Genomic DNA, 17,874 nt, shown 5'->3' with positions numbered 1-17,874 from the left:
TTAATTTATTATTTATTTTATTTAACACTAATTAATTGAAGCATGTACATGCATGTTGATGCACAAGTCCACACCTGTACGCAGCCTCAGGCTTTGTGGGGCCGGGCCGGGCCAGGCCGGCCAGGAGGAGGGGTTCAGAGAGGCGGGTGTTGAGCCCTGAGGCAGCAGTGCTGTGCCAGGCTGGCAGGGTGGCGTCTGATGGTGTGCCAAGACTTTCTGCCCAGGTGGTAGAGCAGCAACACAGGCTGGTCTGTTTCTGTGCCAACTCCTCACCCACCCCCCGCCCAGACCACTGTCTTCTGTGTCTGTGCATTCACATGCTCAGACACGGCTTTCCTACTCCAACTTATCTCCTTTTTCTTTCTCCACTTCATTGCACCTATCGCCAGCATTCACCACTACATTAAGGTGATACTGGCCTTTTGTTGGGTGAACAATTATTGCATGCATTCACTGGTGGGACAATACAGGGCAGAGGAGTTGTTTGACATGGCTTTAAACGTCAAGGGAAATTTGATAAACACTTTTGTGTTGTCACTTTTCCTCTGTAGTCGTTTTCAGTGAATACAGAACCTTGTGGTGCAGAGGCCCAGCCTAAAGCGAGGGGAAGTCCCAGCAGAGCGTACTGCTTCAGTGTAAACTCTTTGAAGGTAAGTGTGAGTGGGGGCTGGTTCTGGTCCTGCGTGTGTGGGTGGATATGGAGGGTCAGGTTTATCCCCACAGGCAAGGGAGGCCTTGGCCTGCGGCTGAACCTCACACTCTGACAGCTGGTGTTGACCTGAACTGTGCCCCCTCCCCCCTTTGCACACACATCAGGAGACTGCATACTCCCTCCTGCACATTTTTACAGAAGAAGCACAAACACCTGAGGAGGAAAAGGCGTGTATATACGTTGACGCAGGCACACAAACACGAGAGAAAAGGGAATTTCTTTAGGATTTATTTCACCTGTGTGGTGAATAGAAAAATAGGATGAAGACAAAACTTTTGAAGGGAAATCTAGAGACCATTTTTTTTAATTCATTGCTTGCGTAGATTAAAAAAGAAATCCATAACAAATTCAAAACATTTGCATTAAGAGCTTTGTGCCTTTCTTTTCCCTGCAACCAAGAGAAAAACAAAGTAAAAGTATCTTTGGAATCCATCTTAAGGGCTAATTATAATACATATCATAATCTGCTTTATCTACTACATCAAAAGTCCTATAAATAATTTTTTTCTCATTTATATGCTGAAGTAGCATTCAAGATTGGAGCATCTTTTAATATTACACGTTAAAAAAAATGGCAGAACAAAAGAGTATGAACAAAAGTACCACCAAAGTTCAGCAAGTCAAGAAAACCTTATTCGTGCAACTACATTTAACAAAAAGTAAAAGTACCACGTATGTAACTTTCAGGATATTTTCATCTTAAGCATGATTCTGTACAATTTTGCATGTTTTTCCTACCTCCCACAGTAGTCAACACGAGCATACAATGACGTAAGCCGCCATTGAGGCATTTCCATTTCACCAACATTTTTAAGCGTTTGTACGTCAGTAAAACGACAGCTCGACCTGTCACCTCAAATACAGTCCGTGTGAGGCACTAGCCTAGCATTTCCCTGTTGGACCAGTCTTTCTCTGAGACATTAATGCAAAAAGAAGCAGACACGTTGTGAAACATGGTTTCAATTCCACACATCCGGTCATCTTTGGTATCGGGACAGTGGAATGCATAGTTGCAGTGATGAGAGGGAGCTGGTCAGATCTGGTGCTGCTCAGCATATGCTTCAACTAACGAGGGAGAGGAAAAAAGGGGAGCGGTGTCTCCTTTTTAATTCCTGGGTTCTGCAGCGCTTGTGGTGAGAGAGACGGAGACAAGAGAAAGAAAGTGAGTGAGCAAAGCTTCCTCCAGCCCAGGAAGGAAGGAAGAGTTTCCGCTAGCGTCTGACTGTCTGACTTGCAAGAATGTCGCATTTGTGGCAAGGCTTCGCTCCTTTTTTTGGCAGGCTGTCTGTGACCAGCTGTCTTCTGTTCCTCTGTCGCTTCACGTGTCTCCCTTCCAACCCAGTTTGATTGGATTCTGCTCTGCTATAGCCACTGCAGAGGAACTTAGAAGTTGATTGGTTTGTTGGATACAGTCCAATATTGTCCCCTAAATTTCAACATAAAGGTCCAAAGGTGGGGGGAGTCAATCTCACCGGGTCAAGGTTAGTTTTGAGGCAGGTATGCCCTCCTCACCCCTGCCTCTCCTCTCCTACGAAGGAGTTTTGGCCTCATATCTTCCCACAACCGTGGAGCAGTTACTGTTTTCCTGCTTGGGCGAAGAGCACCCTGGGGTGGGGCCGCTGTACGGAGACGAGCTGCTGCTGGTGGAAGTGGGTCTGTGGGGCAGGGACAGAGAGAGAGGCAGGGGGGTGTCAGATGGCGTTGTGAGGGGGTCCCGATCACGCTCTGGGGGGCGCAGTGCGGCAGAAGGCGGAAACGGGAACGCCAGCGGGAATCCAGTCATGTAGAAAAGCCTGCCAACACGCCGCGCCACCTGAGGAGACGAGAAGACTGTCAGTACAGCCTGTTGAGTATTGTGTGATGGAATAATGCTGTTTACTTTACTTTAACAGAGAGAGAGAGAGAGGCTGCAGTCTGTGGGGCTGGCTAGTTTAAGGGAATCATCTATGCTACACTAGCAGTTAGCCTTAGGCCTATGGACAGAAACACACACTCAAACACACACAAACACACACGCAGGTCTGGTGTGTGTGTGTACCTGTGAGCGGATCTTGAGCGCAGGCCCCAGCTTTAGTCCCATGGTGTTGAGCAGGTGCTCCTCAGTGAGTAGCGGTAATGTCTCTCCATCAATGGCCTGCTCCCGAAACACCTGGCGGAGAGACAGCCGCTTCAGCCACAGCCCCGACACAGAAACACACTCGACACACTTCATTCACACAACCTACAAAACAGTGACTCTATTCCAAAATGTTACATACCCATTTTGAGAGGGATAGAAATGGCTGAAGATTATCATTTAACATTTTTACAATGTGGGGGAGGCAGTTGAGTAGAAAATGTTGTCTCATAAAGACTTAAAGGGACAGTCAAACCATAAATGCATATTTTTCCTCTTACCCGTTAAACCTGTCTTCATAAACCTATTTTACATATCACTGCGCATGGATGTATGTATAAATGGCGTCCTCTTCGGCTGAGCTGTAGCGTTAGCCAGCTCAGTGGTGTAGTTTGTTAGAAAGGAAATGGTTCCTACATGAAACCGCTCAAGTTATCTTGTGTAACCGGGTCATTATTTCTGGAAAAAGATATTGCTGATGAGTTTTTCAAATGTATTCTTTTTTGTAACGCTTTGAGCGCCAGAAGCCGAGCAGCATCTAGTTATATTATATTGAAGAGAAGGCAGACCTCTCTATGGCCGATGTCTTCCACACTCAGCAACTCGCACCAAAAAGGATCTAGATAGATAAATAGCACTACAGGTAAGAGGAAACGAGGGGTGACATGCCCACATGTACAATAAGCGCGTTATTGGTCACTGGAAACATTCCTCCGGTCAATACTGGCCATGAAGAAATCTCTCACTAGCGTCACTTCAGTGTAAGAGATGAGACAAATTCCACAACCTTGCTCCGTGCAAGTTCTTCTGAAGCTAAGAGGGAATTTCATACGAATACTTTTTAAAATTGAGATGCCTACTTCATTAGGCTGACTCGGACAGAAAATGTTTGCACGGATTGTGTCAACTGTTACAGTGGCGTCACTTCACACCACATACAGGATGACTAATGACACAGCTACTAATAAAGAAATCTACCTTTTTATTATTTTGAAGATGCATATAAATAAATGTAAGATTTGTTCACCTTTCTCAAATTCTGGATATTTCATTTTGGAACAATATATGGCCATACACACAAATACACATTTCATACATACACAGGCCACAAATATGCCCATGTGAAGCATCCACACACATTCACAATTCACTTGAAACAAACTGCAGGTTTCGTGCTTCTCCCTAGGCATAATGAGGTGCTATTGCAAGGACTCCAGTAGTGTTACAGTATGCATTATATGTTGGTCACTGCTCTTCTTCTATGGTTAGTATTCAGCCTGCCCCTGGCCTCCCGCCTCCCTCCTCTCTCTCTCTCTCTCTCCTCCCTCTCCCTGTGTCCTCACCTGTGTGTATTCAGCACATCCGGCCAGGCTGCTTATAAAGCCACACACGTCCTCCACACTCCACTTGCTGATGTCCTCCACAGGCATTGCTGTGGCTGAGTCCTCCCCATCCATGAAAAGACCTCCCACAGAGCCTGAAAGAGCAGCAGTGGGTGAAAATGATGTGTCAATATAAAGACCGGGTACAAAGTTGCTATTTAGACTGAGCTGCCATTTTTTTTAGTGATCCAGAACCTGAAAATTGCAAGGTTGGAGACATCTAAAGAAAGTGTGCTGACAGTTTTTCTAAATGCAGCTCAAAGTATTTTTTAGTTATGTTTGTGAAAAAAATGTTTAATCTAAGAAATACATGAGACAGTGAGCTGGTATTGGGTCAGTAATCTAACTAAGTAGTAATGCTATTTTGTAGTTAAGTGTATAAAATATTAAACAATGAAAAACGTCTGTCAGAATTGTTCAGAGCCCAACGTGATGTCATTTAAATGTTTGAGTTTTTTTTATGACTAACAGTCAGAAACCCAAAGATATTCAATTCATAATTCAGAAACAGAAAAAAGCTGCACATCCTTACACTGAGAAGGTGGAGCCAGTGAATGTTTGGTATAAATTGATAATCCAAATGGGTGTGGAAAAACTTTCTGTTGAGATTTATGGCTAAATCAACAAATAGGTCAGCTCTACTGATCGTTGATTTATCATCTAGATTTCAACTTTCGATCATTAAGCTGCTTATGTTGGGAATTTGTAGAATGATAGAATAAAGTTAGTTAGTGGTAGTCTTCTTATGTATGTAAGCAAACAACCCCCGCCTCCCTCCTTTCTGCCCACGTGGCTGTGCTGCTGCTGGTGTGCATGGGGTCACACCGGGGTCAGAGGCAGGGCCCCTAACAGGGAGAGGTCTCCACACTGGAGACACGCACACAAAGAGTGATGCTAATGAGTTTCACATGTCGGCTGTGTGTGTTTGTGTGTGTGTGACTGAGTCTCTCACCCGTGTGAAAGTAGGGGTTGGTGTAGGGGAATCCAAAGGGCAGTGACTGGGCGTGAAGAGCAGGCAGCGGTGGCATGAACCCAGGCGGCAGGTGGTACTTGACATCAGACTTGCCCAGTCCGGAGGTGAAAAGGTGGCGACTGGGTGACTCGGTACCTGCTGAACTACAAGGGGCGCTCAGCCTGCCTGAGCTCTCTCCAGTGTCCTTGGCACTGTCACACACTCTCTTGCTGCCAGTCTCTTTACCCCCGTCTCTCTCCCTGTCCCTGGGTTTACTGCTGGACTTGGCACCGACACTGTCCTGCCTCTCCTCACACATCTCTGTCTCACTGTCTGAGTCCTTCATCTCCTCATCCTGCACCTCCCTGTCTCCCTCCCTTCCTCTGTCCTCTCTTCCTCGTGTGTGATCCCCAGCATGGAGCGGTGTCTGGGGGGCCCTGCGGGGGGCCTTCCTGGATTCAGCATCTGGCCCAGCAGTGGATCTCTGTGCCAGGGTGTCTTTGGGTGTGGAGGGTGGCCCTGGATGTTGATGCTGGTGGTGGTGGTTGAGGGTTAGGAGGGGTGTAGCAGCCCCATGGCGAAGCACCAACATTGCATTTGAGCGGCGGGCCAGCTCCTCACGAAGAGGATGGCCTTCTGGGATGTCGTGGAGGCTCCGCAGGGCTGGATGGTCGGGGGGCAGGCCAGGAGGTAGAGCTCCCAAAGGGTCGGAGCCCAGAAGACGATGCTGCTGCTGCCGCTGGTGGAGACTTTCCAACTCTTTCTGTCTCAGCAGTTCTGCCGACATCTCAAGTCTAATGCAACAACAGAAACACAGGGGAATTAAACGTACAGGCCAAATGTTTCAAATTTCACAGTATTTCACATTTACAACAATGCTGTATGCTTTGCTGTATGTTACAATAAACCTATGCCCCAAAACAAAGAATTTGGCTGTCATTATTTACCGTCATACAGGGCTGCTATAATTACACTATTTTTACATACTATAACCACACACACACACACACACACACACACACACACACACACACACACACACACACACACACACACACACACACACACACACACACACACACACACACACACACACACACACACACACACACACACACACACACACACACACACACACACACACACACACACCTGGCCAGATTCTGCTTCCTCAGCATCTCCTGTTGCCGTGCAAAGAGCTCAGCTTGAGCTGGTTGGAGGAAACCGTAACCTGTGAGAGAAACATCGAGGAAATACATACGTGTAAGCAAATAACATGGATGCTCCCAAATGTTAAACAATGGCAGGAAAATGCAACTCTATGAGAAAACATGTTCTACATACCGTTTCTGTTGCAAAATGTTATCTCAAAAGTAATATCCAGCTACTGCTGTACCTTTTATGACATTTTTAAATATATAATTGAGTCGTTGGATATATAGCCATGGAACATTCCCTACATATCAAAATAATATATATTTGTTATGTATGCATATGCCATGCATGCCCAATGGTACTGTGCATTAATATTTCCTTTTTGTTAATGACATAACATACTACACACTGGAACAAACAGGTCCACTGCAATTCTCAGTTCTTTTAAATCAAGGCTCAAGACTTTTCTGTTTGCGGCTGCCTTTTATTAAATCAAATAATTATTAATTTCTTACACTGCACTGTAACTTATTGTTGCTTGTTATAGCTGTCTTATTCTATTTTTGACCGTTTTTAATTGTCCTTTTATAATGTGTTCTTCTTTTGCACTTTGTCTCAATACTTATGTTTTATGCAAAGCACTTTGAATTGCCTTGTTGAAAATAAACTTCCCTTGCCTTCTACACTATGACAAAGAATACTAATAACAAAAGAATATAATCATAATATAGGATGTCATACCATACAATGTGTTTTTTTGTGAAATACTAAGACTTTTTGTTACGTACAATTTAAACCTGGCAATTTAAATGTATTTCTCAAAAAACCAAAAACACTCATATTGTTTGCACTCATTGACTGTCTGCTAGCAATGACATGGGGAAATATTTTATAAAAATAAACATTTGGGCAAAACTGTAAGGCGTTAATGTCAGGCTTTTTTCTTCAATTTTGCTTATTGTAAAGTTGGTCTTAAATTCAGAGTGGCATTAAAACAATTCTTTCAAAGTTTTAAATGTCCCTTGCCATCAGCTGTAGAAACTCTGTATTCTTTAGCATGAGCTATGACTCACCAGGGGCCTGGCAAAGAGCAGAGGGCATGCCCAGGAAAGGAGGCCGCAGGTGAGGTCCTAAGGCGATGTGAGGGGCAGTTGGAGGGGACAGCAGGGGTGGAGGGTGGGACATTTCTCTGTGGACACAAATATGAAAGAGACAACATTAAGTTCAGTTTGGATTTCACTGGATGCTTTCAAATGACAAAAGCATTAAGCGTGAAGGGGTCGATAATATGAGATTCCCTACGCTATAGGAATGGTTTTAAGTACATCTCAACTCTTTCTTCGTGCGTGTGTGCATGCTGCCACACCAATGTATGCGGTGTATTTTTATCAGTGGAGCTCCAGAGGCCCCCGTGTCGCCCCAGTGCCTCATCAGTCTTGTCACGCCGCAGCAAGCGCCGCTGGCCATTGCTGTACCCTGGACTGCAGCCTTTCCTTCCACCGCCGCCTCACACATACACACACGATATATACAGAGAAATATACACAACTCTAGACCCACACACATAATGAGGGCTGAATGCACAATGCCAGTGTGTCATGCTCCGACAGCTGGGGCGGCCCCTGCGTCTTGACCGGGGCCACTGGGCTGAAGGACCTTCTAATTAACACTCATCCCTTCTCTATTCTCTCCCTTTTTTACGCCCTCCTCTCCGTTTGCCTCCCTCTCACTCTCTAGGCTGCATTGAAACCGGTGAAAAGATGGAGCGTCCTGCAACCTCTGCTTCTGAAAAGGCCTCTCCATTATTGGCTTCGTCTTTTGTCCTCCTTGAGGGGGGGAAAGGCGCCTCTCACCTCTCTCTCTCTCCGTCTCTTGTTCTGTCTTAACCACCTTTTTTTTCTTTTCTCGCTACTTCTCTATGACCTCTGAAAACCTGTCTTGTTTACTCTTTTCTTTTCCCCACATTAATTTCTTTCAGCTCTGTATTTTTCTCTCCCCTCCTCATCACTCCGTCTCTTTACCCCCAGCCTTGTCTTGCCTCTTTGGATTTCTTTCAGTTTTTCTCCCACTTTGTTTTTCACTGTAATCTTTTCTTTCCTGCACATCTTCATGGGTACAGGGAAATGGTTTAGAGGAAACAGATAAAAAGCTGTCAGAAGAGTGAGGCATCTGCACCTTGACTATTTGACAGTGTCAAAGTGTGGACGATGATGCACTCCGCCCGCTCACTGTCTCAAACTACAGCTGGTTCCAGGGCCTTTCCTGAACTCACTCTCTTGCTACCCTCCTCTTCCCTCTCCTGTCTCGTTTCTTTCCTCTTGAGCTGCTGCTATCACACCAATCAGAGCTCAGCTGTGTGTGACTGCCGCAGCACAAAAGCGTACATGGGAAACAAGCTGAGGAAAACAACAAAATCAAAACCAACACTGGGATGGATGCAACCGCAAATATTGTTTTGCAACTGTGTTCAAATTAGGTAGCGCCTGCATGTCTCCCGCCTCACTAAATGGTGAGGGAAAAGGAGAGGGAGGAACTGCAAGGAGGGAGAGCACGCATACAAGAGCGGGGAGATGAGATGGGGGGGTTGGAGCTAGTACTGAGAGGGGTGGTGGTGTATGAGGGGGTGAAAACCATTCATCGATCGCCTCCGCCGCTGAAATGTTAATGCTAATCGTATAACCGCTCTCTCCGGCGGTGACTCGCACTTCAGTGGCAGCTCCAATTAATCTTGGGTGAGGGCTACGGCGCGTGACCCTGGAGCCGCGAGCCGGGGCCCCGCTAGCTGCTGCTTATGTAATTACACCGCCCAGTGTGTAATCACCTGGCCTAATCCCTTGGGGCTAGCAATTAGCCTTGCGACACGCAGTTCCACTAGGCTACACTAAGGCGCCCGCAAAACTCCCATCCACAACCGCCATGGCTCCCGCATGCCAAACACCCATCACCCCCCAACCCCCCTTTCTGATACTCCCTCCCTTTCTTCCCCCTCGCCTAGCGTTAGCCCGCAGATGAATAACGGTCAATTAAAGCTGCATGACTGGGGCTGCCAGGCGTCTGGGCCACCATAATTAGGCCTAATCACGGGGAGTGAGAGAGACAGAGAGAGAGCGAGAGAGAAGGGGAGAGAGAGTGTGTGTCTGACACTCCCCTCCACTCCCTTCCTCCCTCTCTTCCTCCTTTTATAGGAGGCAATTTTAAAAGGGAGGAGTGGCAGACTTTAGTCGTTTTGCTCTGGGGCTATGTGTGCGTGTGTGTGTGTGGCTTTCTTTTTGCCCTATCTGTGCATTTTGTTAGCAAACCACTAACATGCTATAAAAAGTGGAGGCAAAAACACTCAACCACTTTTAGCATGAGACTGAAAATAGGCAGATTCACAGATGCAAGGGGGGCTCATAATCACGCAAAACTATATCACTGGATTCTCTCTCCATCTCTCTGCCTCCCTCTCTCTCTGCCTCTCTCTCTCTCTCTGCCTGCCTCTCTCTCTCTCTCTCTCTCTCTCTCTCTCTCTCTCTCTCTCTCTCTCTCTCTCTCTCTCTCTCTCTCTCTCTCTCTCTCTCTCTGCCTGCAGTGAGGCCAGCGGCTCCTGGGGAATTCACTGGTGTGTGACGACCTGTCAGAGTGGCGACAGCGGCCCCGTCCCGCAGCAGCCCAGGCAGTGTGTGTCTGTGTGTCTGTGTAAGTGTGTGTGTCCGGGTGTGCGTGTAGGAGTGTGTGTGTGTGACAGGGCTGCCCTTAATGACGGGAGCGTGGGGGGATTAGGAGCGCCGCGCGGCCGCCTTCGGCTCCTTCTCCGCAGGAACACATTTACACAGGAAGCTCATTAAAATGGATGAGGCTCCCTCCACGCTCGTTCTCTCTCTCTAGCTCTCTATCTTGCTCTCTCCCTCCCTCCCCTTATCTCACTCTCTCTCTCTACACGTCACTTCGTCCTCTCACCATCTCTTCTCTTCTTCTGTTTTGCTTCCCTCTCTTCATCCCCATTTTAAGCTCTCATGTTTTCCACTTCCTCTCTCTCTCCCCCTTTCTCTTTACTTTTCACCATCCCTCCCCTATTTGCCTTGCAGATGCTCGGTGAGCTGCTTAGTGCCATTTAAGGCCAGACAAATGGAGCGCCAGGCTCTAAGCCCATCGAGCGGCCCTAATGATTTGTTTTTAACAATGGGCCCTAATGGGCCCCAGATAATCAATGATGAGGGGTCGATGTAAAGGTGAGCCACGGAGAGAGTTAGAGAGCTTCCATCGCTTACTCACATTCTCAGCCTCGGTTTTTCACTTAATCTCAGTTTTTTGCTTTTACTCACCAATTATTTAGATTTTAATTTTCTCTTCACTTTGCACTCTCAGGTCTCATCCTAATTTTCTCCCTCTATCGTTTTTGCAGGTTCTGTATCTTTTCTGAGAAGTGGGTAGAGTCTGGCCTTATAGTGTACACACATGTACACTATATAGCGAAAGGTATGTGGAGATTACACCCACGTGAGATTGTTGAACATCTCATTCCATCTATGGGCATGAGTTGCAAAGTTGCACTTCATTTTTGATGTTGGGATGGTGTTGACCAATCAAAAATTCTGCTAAACGTTCTGTGTAAAGAACTCTAAATGGGTTTAAACAATGTGGGCTATGTATTTCTTCCTTTAGGGAGTAAAATATTTGTTTGCAGGTTGAGCATGATGTTTCATAGATTGCTAGGTTAAGCAAAGTGCAACCAAACACATTTATTATTAACATCTTAGTTGTTTAAGAGAGAGAAAAAGACAATCGGATTGGCATTGTTATCGGCACATACTCAAGGTTGCAGTATCGGTTTCGGACATGAACAAGTGGTATCGAGCCTTCCCTAGTTGAAACACGAGGGGGCCTTCCCAAACTGTAGCACACTATTTTCTAAAAAATATATATTTTATGCTGTAGCATTAAGCCTTAATAGGAAGTAAGAGGCCTAGCCCAAAACATAAAAACATCCCAAGATGAAAAGTACACAAAAGTATGTATCCACTTGTGGCCCTGTAGTGAATGTGCACGTATATGTAAAGATGAAACATCAAACAGGTTTTGCATCACGTTTCTCTATTCTTTTTGCATGTATCTCATTTGGATAATGGTACAAGTGAATGGAAAGGGTTAACATATTTTCCTTATTAACCCCTATTTTCTATTCACTTAAAAACATACTGAGAGTGAAAGGGTTAAAGAGGAGGCAAGGTGGGGTAAAGGGCGACGAAGTGAGGTAGAGATGGATGGATGGAGGAAGGGAGGGTGAGGCCTAGTTAACTCTCCCTGGTCCTGTGTGGCTAATTACTTGGTGTGCTGTCGGAGAACAGCCGCGGCTCACTGACTACATTCACACTGCACTACTGGCCTCTCTCTCTCTTACATGCACGCACGCACTCACACTCACACACACACACACACACACACACACACACACACACACACACACACACACACACACACACACACACACAAATTAGCAGACATATTCACACAAACAAACCCAAATTCAATCCGCATAGATGAGCGTGCATGCAGACTGCCAGCTTGAAAAATGGAACAAACAAACACACGCGAACAGTCAGCCCCCCTCCTCCCCTTAGCAGACACACACACACACACACACGCACACACTATACACCCCCACAGCCTCCCAGAGCTGCACTACACAGCGCCTGGCCGCTCTGCTTCCTGCTTATATCCCCACCCCTACCCCTCACCACCCCCTTCTCTGTCTCACACACACACACACACACCATCCCCCCCTGCTGCCGCACCGCCGGCCCATTATCGATCCCCCGCCTCTCCCCGCGCCACATAAATAATCGACAAGCAATTACCCGCCCACTCCCGCTGCCCCCGGCTTTGTTTGGGAGAAGCAGGGGCCAGCGCTGGGGGGAGAGGAGGGAGGAAGAGCCGGGGATGCAGGCGTGCAGCTCCACAGTGGTAGCCAAGAGGTTATTAGATCCTTAGTTTAACCATGTATGTGGAGATGCACATTCACACACACACACACACATAAACGTGCACTGCAGCACACTGAAGAAGCCAAATATGAGATCAGATCTGGCTGAGGAAGAAATGGGTGGAAGAATGGGAAGAAAAGTGCAGTGGTGTGGTGATCCAAACTGGCAGGTGATTAACTCATACGACTGTTTCTTCCACTGAAAAGCTTTTTCTGAAAAACTGAACATTGTTCCATTATGATTTCTACATTTACATGTGCTCACATCAACTGGGGCCTCTTATGCAGTATGTGTGTGTGTGGGTGTTGGGCTTTATCAATGATGAATAATACTGGTATTGCAAGGTTGTTATTTCAATAGCTAGCTAAGTTGCTAGGTTGACGTAAAAATTTGGGTTGCAAGTGAGTGTGTGTTTGCATCTGTTTGGTACCTGTCAGTGTAATGTGCGTCCCGGTGCTGCGGAAGACCCTGCTTGCGCCTCTGACTGGACGAAGAGGAGCTGCCCGCCGAGGGCAGGTGAGCTTCTAAGGCCGCTGGATTCCGCACTGCTGCAGCCAACGCCTCCTGGCGAGCACGCAGCATGTCTGAATAAGGAGCAAAGTGGCAAAACGGGGAAAGCACAGTGGAGGGAGAGAAATGGGAAGATAGAGTTGACATGACAAAGATGAAGGATTAAGTTGAGAAAGCAGAGGGGAGGCAAGAATTGAGAGGGAGACAGAGAGGGGGATAGAAAACAAATTTAGTATCCAGCTGCTCACGTCTATGCTAAGATATTACAAGAAACTCAGCGTTGTATGGAACATTTTTAAACAGAAAATCCTCCTGACTATACATTTCACCAGCTTATAGTTGATGGCTTATTTTAAGTGTGAACATTAGAAGTTTTCGGGCAACATAGCAGAAGTGAAGCACACTTTAAAAGTTGTCCTGTAGTGAAGGATTTAAGTATGCAGGTAGCTTATAAGAACACCAAATAAGTCCTATTGTCATTAATCAAAATGATTGTTATGCGTTTTCTAATTCACCATGTTACATCCATATATGTGTACAGACACATGAGCACACTGAACAAGGATAAAGAAAAACAGACATTTTGGCAGAGGTGTATAAAATTAGCGCATAGCTGTCAAGTCCATCTGTCAGGCTTTGGAACTGAACCGTTTTCAAGCAAATGTGAGAAACTAAAGAGGTGGAGACAGAAAAATGAAAAGGCTACAAAACACGGCATGAAAATGATGGTGTGCTGTGATGTTTTCAAAACAAATAATGACCAGTGTGTTTTTGTACGAGCGAGTAAAAAGCGGCTTCACACATCGGGCGCAGAGTGTTTTTACCTCTCCCCACCTCCGCCGCTATCACGCCTTCTCCCTCTATGTCTGCCTGCCCCCTCTCTCCACCTTCTGCCCTCTTCCACTCGCCTCATTCCATCTCTTTCTTTGCTCACCCCGCTCTCTCTCTCTCTCCCAGCAACCCCGGTTCTCTCTCGCTCTTGTAGGAGAAGAGGCCTCATCATTATCAGCCAGGCCAGGCCACACCAGGAGACATGGCTTCTAATGAGAGAAAAATCCATCCTGCTCTCTCTCTCCTCTCTCTCTCTGCCTCAATCTATCTGTCCTCTCTCTCCTCTCCTCCCCCTCTTTTTTAATTAGACAGATCCCTCGGGAGCTAGGGGCCATTTCCGCCGCCGGTACGGGTGTGACGTGAGTTTGTGTGTGTGTGTGTGTGTGTGTGTGTGTGTGTGTGTGTGTGTGTGTGCGCTAAGCGGGCGCCGGGGTGGGGGGGTGAAGCGACAGATATTAATGCGGCCTAGCTCCGGTATATCGATCTGTTTGCTGCGCCAGGCCGCAGGGGACTCGGCTGGCGGCAGACAAGGGTGTGTGTATGTGTGTGAGTGTGTGTGTATGTGTGGGTGTGTGTGGGTTAGGGGGGGTTGTGAGAGATAAGGGAGGGATCAGAGGGAACTGGAGCCCCAGAGCGCACACATAACCACACAGTCCGTTGTGCACTAGCATACATGGTGCAGGGGTGACAGGGTGGAAGTGTTGACCTCTATGCGTTTCCTTTGGTCACAATCCTACCTCACCAATTATTTTTGTATGACTGGTCACTTAAAGGGGTAATCCAGCGATTTAGTATTGCACTTCCATAAAGTTTGGGGACTTCCAAGCAACAGATTAAAAAAAAGAATGCTGCAGATCGATGCTGCAGAGCCGGAGATATCCTGACTATATTTTTGCCAAAATGTGAAACAATGAAGAGACTAACTTTAAAAACACTGTACAATTCCCATAATGCAACTAAACAGCATATTTTGCTAGACTATCCCTGCCTTGTAAACATCCACGTCTTGTAAACTCAACACCTCCAGTTTGTAATGCAGGCGTTATTACATACTGTGTATGTATGTGTATGTATGTGATAATTAAATTGACTTTCACTGGTTCATCATTTATGAGTCCAAATTCCACCAGTTGAACCCCATTGACATAAGGCACAAACTAAACTGTAAGACCTTTGTCAAAACAAAATCCTAAAATCTTACATTTAATGGATTATTTCACATTTCAATTATATTTTCTGTAATTGAAAAAAGTTAACTGCTTTGTCAATGGCTTCTTTATACTGCTAGGTATGTAATTCTGGTAGAGAATAATAATGTTTCTTTTATTTGGTTTAGTTTATTTCAGTCAAAGATATTTAGTCTGAAAACATGAAAATCAGGTAGCTAGGGCCCTTACTTTGACATATATAGTCAGTTGAGTGCCCCTTTAAACCCAGACAATACGAGCTGTATACGACAGTGGAAATTCAAATGTATCTTTTCTTGTCTTATTCCATTCTCTTCTTATCCAGTGCCTGTTTGTAAAACTTCCCACCAAAACTGGGTCCATATTTTGCTTTCTCTCTCTATCCCCCACACTCTCTAATTCTCTTTCATGTGAACTGAGAAGAGCAGGGTCACCTGGGGCTCTACCCTTCAGTGTGTGTGTGTGTGTGTGTGTGTGTGTGTGTGTGTGTGTGTGTGTGTGTGTGTGTGTGTGTGTGTGTGTGTGTGCACAGAGTAGGTACTCTGATTCAGAATTTCCCCTTCTAAAACTCTTGGTGTTGCAGCTGCTGGGACACAAGGGGTGAGTCCCTTCATCTGCAAATTAGAGCCTTAATTGAGGACACACAAACACACTCACACACATCTCTTCCAATGCAGGAGTTATTTTGGGAGGTCCCAGTTTACTACTCGGACCCATCACGCTTATCCCTCTTTTGTGCCATCCCATTTTTCTCCCCGCCATCATTCCTGGTGTTGGGCCTAAATCCCCTCGGTTAAGCCGGGTTTGTCTCGGCGTGAGAATGCAGAGGAGCGCCGCACTGATGCAGCTCGGCCGGCCTCGTGATGGATTTGGCGGACTGGCAGGTACACAAAAGCTGACATCCATCCGCTAAGGCGCACCATACACCAGAAAATTAAGTATCTTTTCAGGAAGAGGTATTCAGCCAGGATTAGCTGGCAGTAAATATGTGGCGAGTTTGTCGCACTGAACGTCTTTGACCGTCTGTACTTTGACCACATGCTGGAGTTTTCAGGCTCTTTGGGATGATGATGATGATGATGATGATGATGATGATGATGAAGAGATGTTGTGTGCAGGTTCATGTTTCAAATCCGACTAAACTGCAGGAGACAAAACAGAAGCACGCCCCTCCTCCCCCTTCACTTTCATCTGGATATCTACCCCCACCTCTATTTTTCTTTTCTCTCTCCCTCACTCTCCTTTCATCATATGAAGAGGGAGAGAAAGGCCTCCTGGCCATTTCTATAACCCTGTCACCCCTCCACCTCCACCCCCAATTCAGCCCCCCAACCCCCTTCCCATACTCTTCTTTTGCCCATCAGGTCCAGAGAGAACCTCTTAAACAACACCTTGTACCTACACATTCATGCACACATCCACACACATGCGCACCGAGTTCCTCCTCACCCCAGCCTCTTTCACGCACACACACTTTAATTTTCTGTGCCCGACACTTCAAACACATGAAAGGATGCTCCGCGGGGACCAAGGCTAAAGGGAAAGTTGGAGGTGGGGGTAAGGAAAAGGAGGAGGAGGTATAAAAGCAGTGCTTGAGATAGAGATGTGTAGGGGAGATGGTGATGGTGGGGGCCCAAGTGGGAGGGAGGGGGTCACAGGGGCCCCATCAGAGACAAGGTCAATGTCAAGGGGCTTTCGCTGAAGTGATTCGCGTCAGCCTCTCAAGAGACAAAACAGCCGTCCCTCTGTCCCACCTCTATGCTGTTTGTGTCCAAGTGTCAGTTTCTTAACAAGCTCCAGCTGTTAATTGGAGAAAGGGAGGATGTGAAGGTAGTGGTATAATAAGTTTTCTACATAAACTTGTAAGCAGTCTGTGGATACACTGAAGAAGTTGCCAGGTGTGGATGAAAAGGAATATTAGTAACACCAAAGGCTTGGCTGTCAGGGAGCGTTGGCAAAGCCTGTGATGCCCATGGCTCATCATCCGCTTAGAGGAACTGACACGCACAAACACAGCAGCGAATGTAAAACACACGTGGCTGAGAGGAAATCTTACTGTGAAGTTGTGTTTTAGATGGTAGTTGTATTTAAGCGTGTGACCTGAGCATCGCTAATAAACCGTAAACTTTATTATTAATTTATGTGGGTTTCTTTCTTGATTTCTTGCTGCAGGAGAAAGTCATTCACTCACTCTTCCCTCATTTCCTTTGACCATTTCTCTCCTCTTTAATTTTTTTGTACTCATATTCTTGGTTTCTCTTTACCGCTTTCTCTTCTTCTGCACATAGAAGGATTTTAAGTGCCGTTTGGTAGTGTGCAGAATAAAGGACGGTGAGGAAACTATCAAACGATTTGAAATGTTGAAGTGAAGAGAGGGAGCGAGCATGTCTGTATTGCGCCAGAGCGTCTGCCTCATACTAGCAAGGTTTCTGGGAAAGGAAGCCAGTGATCAGACTGCACCCTGGGCCATAAAACCCCCATAATGCACTGCATCTTGCCTCTAACTCCTCTAAGACACAGGGAAAAGGCAATTAAAGCGTTTATAGGCTTCGCCCCCTAGATTTGCAGCCAGCAATTAAAAATCATTACTAATCAAATAAAAATAAAAGTAGCTCAAACTACAATTCGGCCAGAGCATCGATTGGATTTATGCTACTGCAAAAGAGCTCATAAAGACTGGTAGGACTTAATGTTACATTCTTTACAAAAATGTGAGAAAAAGGTTAACATTTAATGGCAGGCACAGTGAAATGAATATAAAGCCAACTTATAAATTCCAAACGAGGCAACTTTTCTCATTTTCTTTTTTCCCTATCAAACTACAATTCTCTCAAGCTAAAACCAGTAAATTTTATGTGACTGTAGAAATTGAGAAAAACTGGGACACACTGGTGGTTTCCAGGGTGTTGGGAGATTTAGAGGGTTGGCAGGCAGCCAATGAGAGCTCCTGGATCAATCCTGGTGTTGATGCATGCGAAGCCTTGTGGGTGTTGTTAACAACGGAGAGCCATGATGGTCAGAAATCACCCTGAGTGACACTTTGACACTGGGTGGGCAAGCACCGCA

The 17,874-nt window shown here is 46.1% G+C and overlaps 1 protein-coding gene across 4 annotated transcripts in view; it reads right to left on the bottom strand.

Annotated features, from left to right (window-relative positions):
* Positions 1–933: 933 nt before the first annotated feature.
* Positions 934–17,874, bottom strand: part of samd11 (sterile alpha motif domain containing 11) — a 65,689-nt gene continuing 48,748 nt past the window's right edge. For 2 of the 4 annotated variants that reach the window (XM_029436573.1, XM_029436574.1), the window contains exons 7-13: positions 12,711–12,864; positions 7,391–7,506; positions 6,315–6,393; positions 5,163–5,956; positions 4,172–4,305; positions 2,751–2,861; positions 934–2,525 (exon numbers count right to left, since the gene is read on the bottom strand). In XM_029436573.1, the coding sequence (XP_029292433.1) occupies positions 2,241–2,525; positions 2,751–2,861; positions 4,172–4,305; positions 5,163–5,956; positions 6,315–6,393; positions 7,391–7,506; positions 12,711–12,864 (1,673 nt within the window). In that variant the 3' untranslated portion in view covers positions 934–2,240. The remainder of the gene's footprint in view (positions 2,526–2,750; positions 2,862–4,171; positions 4,306–5,162; positions 5,957–6,314; positions 6,394–7,390; positions 7,507–12,710; positions 12,865–17,874) is intronic. The other 2 variants (XM_029436576.1, XM_029436575.1) reach the window with 2 other exon arrangements.

This window comes from Cottoperca gobio, chromosome 7, assembly GCF_900634415.1.
Source record: "Cottoperca gobio chromosome 7, fCotGob3.1, whole genome shotgun sequence".
Taxonomy (NCBI): domain Eukaryota; kingdom Metazoa; phylum Chordata; class Actinopteri; order Perciformes; family Bovichtidae; genus Cottoperca; species Cottoperca gobio.
This window is presented reverse-complemented; position numbering and strand designations above follow the sequence as displayed.